Source organism: Strongylocentrotus purpuratus, unplaced genomic scaffold (assembly GCF_000002235.5).
Source record: "Strongylocentrotus purpuratus isolate Spur 01 unplaced genomic scaffold, Spur_5.0 spur5_scaffold_1, whole genome shotgun sequence".
Taxonomy (NCBI): Eukaryota; Metazoa; Echinodermata; class Echinoidea; order Camarodonta; family Strongylocentrotidae; genus Strongylocentrotus; species Strongylocentrotus purpuratus.
This window is the reverse complement of record NW_022145594.1, coordinates 39681482-39689780: the sequence shown is the minus strand read 5'-3', so window position 1 is coordinate 39689780 and position 8299 is coordinate 39681482. Positions and strand designations below refer to the sequence as shown.

At 40.0% G+C, this 8299-nt stretch overlaps 1 protein-coding gene across 1 annotated transcript; it reads left to right on the top strand.

Annotated features, from left to right (window-relative positions):
• The first annotated feature begins 7420 nt into the window (after positions 1 to 7420).
• LOC105442898 lies at positions 7421 to 8056 on the top strand. Its single transcript, XM_011675554.1, has one exon. The coding sequence runs from the start codon at positions 7421 to 7423 to the stop codon at positions 8054 to 8056; it is 636 nt and encodes a 211-aa protein (XP_011673856.1).
• The last annotated feature ends 243 nt before the right edge of the window (positions 8057 to 8299 follow it).

The following is an 8299-nucleotide window of genomic DNA, read 5'->3' as shown; positions in this document are numbered from 1 at the left end:
CTCTGAGATCTGTAAGTCTTTTTTACAGGCTGCACAAGATATTGGTGTGTGTAAGTGGAAACAGTCAAAGACAGCAAGGAGTCATAAAGAACAGCATAATGTGAATTCGGCATCACAATTATGGTTTCATGCAGATTGTGCAGCTGCCCGTAAAGAGTATCTTAATTTAAGGAATAGACTACGCAGGAAAATTCAGCTAGGTAGAAGATTAGATGTTCAAGTAACAGAAATTGATGTTTTACAAAGTGACTTTCTTTTGGTAAGAAATATAAAAAAAAGTGCTAAGTTACAAAATGAGGAAGTATGGTAAAGACTTTAGTGCTTCTTTACGGTCCTTGAAAAAACAAGGAAACCCTAGAGCATTTTGGGATTTATTAAACAGTAATGGTCGTCAAACTAAAAGTGCAATCATTGTTTCTTTGGGTGATCTTGTACAGCATTTTAAATCTCTAGGAAATGTATGTAAATCAGAGGATAATTAAGAGGAAAGGATGCCTTTGGATGATGATAATGTGGCCATACAAAATGATGGATTGAATGAACCTATCACATTATAAGAGGTTGAATTAATGATTAATACATTGAAAAATTCCAAAGCTTGTGGTAAAGATTTGATCAGAAATAAATTTTTGAAAAGTTGCCCCTTAGAAATGCGTAGCGTTATTGTTGATTTGTTCAATATTGTTTTGGATAGTGGACTCGTACCATCTGAATGGTGTATAGGAGTGATTATCCCAATTTTTAAGAATAAAGGTGAAAACACAAATCCAGATAATTATCGAGGAATTACCTTGCTAAGTTGCCTTCGTAAACTGTTTACCTCAGTCTTGAATGAAAGAATTTCTAGCTTTCTTGATAGTAATCGTATGTTAGGTGAGGAACAAGCTGGGTTTCGTCCAACATATTCAACCATTGATCATGTGTTTGTTTTGAAGACCATTATCGATTTTTACCTACAGAAAAGGAAACGCTTATATTGTGCTTTTATAGATTATAAAAAAGCATTTGATTTAATTGATAGGATTTTTTTGTGGTTTAAATTGTTAAAAATAGGTGTGAATGGCAAAGTCCTAAATGTTGTTAAAAGCTAGAACAAATGTGCGAAGTCCTGTATTTCTGCCAACTGCGCAATGTCTGAATTTCTCTCGTGTAACGTAGAAGTTAGACAAGGTGAAAACCTTTCGCCATTGCTGTTTGTTGTTTATTTAAATGACTTTCAAGAGCATATTGCCAAAATTTATCCTGGCTTGAAAATTTTAAATGAAGAAATACATAATACCTTAATACAGGGTGACGAATTAGAGCTTTTTTCAAATTTGTTTTGTTTTTTGTCCGCTGATGACACGATCATTTTGGCAGAAAGCCCTGACGAATTACAAGTAACGCTGAATGCAGTACAAGGATATTGTGATACATGGCACCTAACAGTCAATGCGAGTAAAACTAAGATAATGATTTTTTTTCAAGAGGGAAAGTTACGGAAGATACCAAATTTTACGTATGGTCATGCAAAAATAGATGTGGTATATGATTTTGCTTATCTCGAAGTACAGTTTAATTATAATGGTACTTTAAAAAAAGCCAATGTCAAAGCAGATAGTGCAGGCTAGAAAAGCGTTATACAGTATGTTGACTAAAGCGAAGAAAATGCAGTTGTCAGTTGATATTCAACGTCATTTATTTGACCATTTTATTTTGCCTATATTATTGTATGGTAGTGAAGTCTGGGGACATAAAGATATAAAGCAGATTGAAGTTTTTCATAGGAAATTCTTCAGAACGTTATTATTTGTAGGTTCATATACTCCAGACTGTATGGTTTATGGAGAAACTGGACGAGGTTTGATTTTGAATCATGTGAAGGGTAGATTAGTTAATTCTTTGGTCAAGAATTTTGAGAGGTAAAGATAGCAAATATTCATATGTCCTTTTAAAATTCATTTCTGCCATTCTTAAAGATGAACATTTGGAATTTACTTTCTCATGGTTAAAATTTATTGAAAACACATTTAATCAAGCTGGTCTATCCAATATTTGGCTGGGCCAAAATAGTTGATTTGGCTTAAATATGAATTCTTTGTTAAAACTGAGACTAAATGATATTTTTGGTCATGAATGAAGAGATGCAGTATGGTCAAATCACATTTGCATAAATTATACAATATTTAAAGGCAACCATATATTTGAAAGCTATTTACTCACCCTAAATAAAACAGATGCTTTTACTTTAAAGTTGCGGTGTAGATCACATAAATTACCTGTAAACAAAGGTAGGTTTGATGCGAACACACCACATTGTGATATGCATTGCACACTCTGCCTGTCCACTGATATAGAAGATGAATTTCACTATATTTTTGTTTGTCCATATTTTCAAAGGGAGAGATGTTTATATTTATCAAAAAAGTTTTGTAAGTCTAAGCTCCCAAGTGGTATGCACATGACAGAACTTTTTAATACTAGAAGCACTACTCAGTTGAAGAATTTAGCAAGATTTACTCGCCTTATTATGTTGAAATTTAATTTTAAAAAAACAGAGAAAGAAGTACTCCTGAGAACTATATGCTAAGAAAGATAACAAACAGTCCTTTTCAGGACTACACTCCTCCAAGAAAGATTACCGAGTCAGAGTTCTTGTCAGGACTCCTCAAACCTCTCTCTCTCTCACACACACACACATGGTGCAACCGCAAACCTACTCTACATATGTAATTTGTTCTAATTATCAGTTGTTAGTAAATTTTCTTTGTGTAGCTCCTTTAAGCATTGTGTTTGTTGATCAGATGTAAGCACTGGCGTACCTATGGGGAGGGGGGGGGCAGGGGGGCAGAGTACCCCCCCCCCCCCCTGACGGGCTCCAGGGGAAAAAAGAAAAAGGGGAAAGTAAAGAAAAGAAAGGAAAGGAAAGAAAAGAAAAAAGGGAAAGGGAAGAAAAAAAGGAAAGAAAGAGAAAAAAGGAAAAAAGGGAAAAGGAAAGAAAAAAGGAAGAAGAAGAGAAAAGGAAGAAAAAGGGGAAAGAAAAGGAAAGGAAAAAAATGGGGAAATTAAAAAAAAGACCATGGCCGTACGCACCAGAGGGGAGGGGGGAGGCAGTTGATCCCAGATATTTTGAAAACGTACAGTTTTTTTTCCCGAAAATGTAGTGTAGGCCTATACCAAATCCTTCAATTCTACTTTTGAAAATGCAAAAGTACCCTCATGACCAGTTCAGTCGCTCGAACTCCCTTCAATCCTTTTGCTTTTGAGATTCTTCGAAAACTTTTAACGCATCTTTCCCCCTTCCTTCACCAGAAAAATATTCCGCATACGGCCCTAAAAAAATTAAGACAAATGTAAATAGGAAAATATAAGTTGTATAACAAATTTGAAACTCTTCGCTGGCGCGAACTGCTTGCTAGCCTATTTTGTATTAAATATTTTTACTTGCTCGTCCCCCTGAAAAAATAAAAGGATTAGCATTACCTAGAATACACTTGTGCCTGCCCCGACGGGCCCCGACCTGCAACCATGGCAACAATAACACAAAAGTATGTACCAAATGTTACTAAAAGAGACTAATTCATTTTTCTCGCTCGCTACACTCGCTCGCGAATAAAATGAATAGACATTGCTTTGGAAACAATTGTGCCCACCCTTGATCTGCAACAATATCATTAAAAATGGAAGAGTTGTTTCGCCCTCTCGCCAAAAGGGAATTGAATCGCGTTAAACGCGATTGCGTCCATCCTGACCTGCACCAATAAAAACAAGTTTATTTATTAATTTCTATTAAAAGAGAATTTATTTTTTTGCTTGCTCGCTATGCTCACTCGCCAAAATGGAATTGACACCGCAAACGTGCCCGCCCCAACCTGCAACAACCAGTTAATAATTATGTACCAAACGTTATTCAAAGAAGTTTTGGTGTGCTCGTGCTCGCCAAAACGGAATTAACATCACCTTAGACATGATTGTGTAAGCCCTGACCTGCAACAAAAAAATCTGAAAATGTATTTAACTCATCAGCATAATGCACGTGTGGCGTTAATTCCAAAATGGCTGCGCCTAAAATGGCCGCGCCCATGAGACGTACTTTTAGTCTTATGTTTTTCCAGTTAAATAATGATTGTCAAAGCAGAATTACAGTATGAGGCAAATATAGTTTTATGTCATTTATAATGGAAACAGTGTAAATTTATAGAAGTCCTGAAGATAAAGGATGTTTATTATTGTGGATGCTAGAATCATGGATTTTATGCAGCTTATGTGGGTGACAAAAGTTGGTCTGTAGAATTTGATTTAGCTTGCATAAAAGTTGCAAGACACTATTTATTGACTTGCTGATAGGTTAAGCTTTGCACCTCTGGCATAGTATTTGGACTGAGAATTGAAAGAAAGTGTTTATTCATTTGAAGAGTTAATAATGTAACTCGAAATGCTTGCAGTATAGTGCATGGGTAGATTACAGGAGTAGTTTTCAGATGTAAATTACAGGTGTAAATTACACTTAATGCCAGATAGTTTATTTTGTACACTGTCGCTCATAAAGGTGGAATATCTTCTTTTTTTTAATCCCAATTTATGGAATTATTTTTAAAATAATTTAAACATAATAGATCTAGATAATAGTATACATTCTCGGACTTTATTGAATAATAATTTGCCAATGTGTGTTTTGCGTGACTGCTAAAGCATGTGTATGCTACTATGCTTATCAACTAGGGGACCTATGCCCTCAAGTCATAAATGACAGTAATGAGGATTAATGCCCCACAAAAGGGCACTAATATAGCACAACGACACGGTTTTGATCCTGGGGTCTCACAGTTACGAGGCCATTGCTTTGTCACCGAACCATGACTGTACACAGCGGGGGCTAGGGTAGGGGGCAGTTTTTATAAATAGAAGGTAAAAACAGAAAATGCAATAAATTTTCAATAATTTATTGCATTTTACCCCGGTTCCTAACATAAAAAATCTTCTGTGTGCCCATGCCTTGAGCCGTAATGCATTGCCGTCCAGAAGATTTGTTTATGTTGGGGACCGGGGTAAAATGCAATAAATTATTGATTTTTTTTGGCATTTTCTGTGTTTTTTTAATTTATGGAAACTGCCAATACTGGCTCAGCAGAAGGGATCCTTGGAATGGATTTTCTGATAGCAACACATGCGAAGATCGATCTACAACAAATGCAACTGGACTTGGAGACAATGGAGACCAAATCAAATGGAGTAATAAGCTGGGACATGGATTGTGCTTCAGCGTGGTCGCAGAGGAGACTACCAAGATTCCACCGGGTCACGAAGCATTGGTCCCAAGATTGTTCAAGGGGAATCCCGGTGAAGCCGATATCGGGATCCTAGAACCTACAGAGGAAAACGAAGTAGGAAGAAAAGGGTGATGGTTGCAAGATTCTTGGTAGAATCTACAGACAACACGGTACATATTAACAATAATAGCGGCTCCTTGTATAGCGCACAGGTCCACATTTCGAGGCTCATGGTGCTGATATTGGACGGACCAACCTTGTTCGCAATGACATCAACACAATGAATGCATCGACGATAAAGGAGAGACCAAGAAGGTTCCCACCGAAGGAACAGCAAAAGATTGACTCCCAGATACAGGATATACTTCAAGTTGAAAGCTTCAAACGTTGTGTTGGTCCGCAAAAAGGACGAATCGAAGAGATTTTGCGTAGACTATAGGCGACTCAACAACGTGACAGTAAAAGATGCATTTCCGATACCCCGCATTGACGAGCCACTGGACACTCTTGCTGGATCGCAATGGTTCACAACACTAAATCTCGCTTCGGGATATTGAAAGGTCGAGCTAGATGAGGACGCTCAGAAGAACTCGGCAATTGTAGTCGGTGGGGGCCTCTACTTCTAGCGGGTCATGCCTTTGACCTCTGTAACGCGTAGTCGACGTTTGAACGTCTTATGGAGAGTACCTTGCAGGGTTACACTGGAAGTTTCTACTCGTGTATCTCGAAGATGTGACTGTTTTTGCGGAGACTGTAGATGAAGAGTTGACAAGACTAGAGACAATTTTCTAGCGCCTCCGGGATGCCGGGTGGAAGCTGAAACCCAGAAGGTGCCATTTTTTCAAAAGGAGTGTCTTGTACCTTGGCCACATAGTGTCACATAATGACATCTCTACCAATCCTGAAAAGATCAAAGTAGTGGAGGATTGGCCAGTTCCAACTTCTGTTAGAGAAGTCAAGAGCTTCCTCGTATTGGCGTCATACTACCGACGTTTCATTGGTGAATTTGCAAATATTGCACGTCCTCTTTACCAGCTCACCGAAAAAGGCAGGGTATTCATCTGGACTTACGAGTGTGATTGCGCTTTCTCCGATCGAGTTGAAGAAACATCTCCTGACGGCACCAGTCCTTGTATACCCAGACCCTGAAAAGTCATACATATAGGACACTGATGCAAGCAATGTGGGCATAGAGGCGGTACCCTTTCAAGAATTAGGAGGAAATGAGCGAGCCATCGCATGTGCCAGCAGAGCCCTATCCAAATCCAAAAGGAATTACTGTAAGACAAGACGCGAACTCCTAAAAGTTGTTGGGTAACTTTAGCATTTTAGACAGTACTTATACGGAAGTAAAATTACTGTCAGAACCGACCAAGGCGCTTTAAGATGGCTGCTGAATTTCCGTGACCCGCAGCTAGGCGCAGATTGCACGATGGTTACAGGTCATATAGCAGAATCTGACAAAGAGATAATACACAGGGCCGTACGTTCTCATTCAAACGCTGACAGTCTGTCAAGACGGCCATGTGTTGCTTGCGAGCGGTGTGGAGGAGGTGAGCCACCTCTGGAAGACCAACAGAAAACCCCTGAAGTTCACATGAGCAATGGAGTGAAAGTGAATTCCGTGACCCTCGAGCCATCAATCACCTCTGTGGACATGAGATACAGACAACTAGATGACAGTTCCATGAGTTGGATCTTGGAGAGGAAGGAGGAAGGAGAAGACCGGGCCAACTGGAATACAATGTCGTCCCTTCCTCTTCAGCCGCGAAGAAAGCGTATTGGCGATGCTCGGACCAGCTCGAGATCAGAAACGGCGTCCTTTGTAGAATATGGGAGCCAAACAGAGACGAGATTAGATTAAGTGGCATATTGTGTTGCCTGAGGACTTCAGAAAGACGACGGTCCAAGAATACACAGCGGGCCTTCAGGCCGACATCTCGGACATACGTAGGACAACGGCAAAGGTTCGCCAAAGATTATAATATCCTGGCCCGGGTACCGATGTTCAGTCCACAGCACGACAATGCTACGTGTGTGCTTCTAAAAAAAATAGCCCAACGAAACCAGGAGGGCGTCTTTGCAGCAACACAAAGTCGGCATGCTGATGGAAAAAGTCGCTTTAGACATCATGGCCCCTTACCGATTCGGAGCGAGGGAACCGATACAAAATGGGTGTTGGAAATGATATGACCCGATGGATGGAAGCCTATGTGATACCTGATCATAAAGCAACAACTGTGGCGACTGAGTATGTGAACCAGTTTGTATGTCGTTGTGGAGTCCCAACAGTCTTGCATACGGACCAAGGCCAAAATTTCGCATCAGCGGTCTTCAGAGAGATTCGTAGTGTCTTTGGCATAGAGAAGACTTGGACGATGCCGTACAATCCGAAATCCGATGAACTAATTGAGCGATTCAATCGTACGTTGTTCACCATTGTTTCCATTGCCATTGAATCTACCAGACGGCAAAGAAATTGTAATGAGAAGTTACCCCTCGCTCTCTTCACCTACCATTTATCCCCTCAGGAGTTGACCGGCCAGACAGCGAACTTGTTGATGTTAACGCGAGAATTACATCTGCCAATAAAACTTTCCGCTGACTTGTGCAATGATGATCGGGAGCTGGATCGCGGTCTGGATACAGATCATGCGGAAAACCTAAGGAACAAGATGAGCCTGGCGCACGAACGTGCAAGGGAGAACAAATCAGAAAGTTTCAGGAAGCAAAAGGAGGTCTGCGACAGGAAAGCACATATACTGTCGTCTACAGGATACAAGCAAAGAACCGTGGAAAGAAGATAGTTGTTCACGCTGACAGGTTGAAGCCTTATCTAGGTGAACCCCTTACCTCGTGGGTTGAAGAACCTACAAATCAGTACGTAGACCACACCGAGGAGATGAAGCAAAAGACCTCGTATAAGATGTTACTTGAGTCCAGGCAGTAACAGAAACTGAGCAGATAAAAGACAAAGCCGAAGGGGAGTTGTTGCAAAGTGAAGCGAACAGTACTGCAGTCCTACAGCAAAGCCCAGTTCCCGAGACCGA

What these genes read in the sequence shown, in the direction of transcription:
- LOC105442898 (XM_011675554.1), top strand. Translation starts at nt 7,421, where the DNA reads ATGGGTGTTGGAAATGATATGACCCGATGGATGGAAGCCTATGTGATA.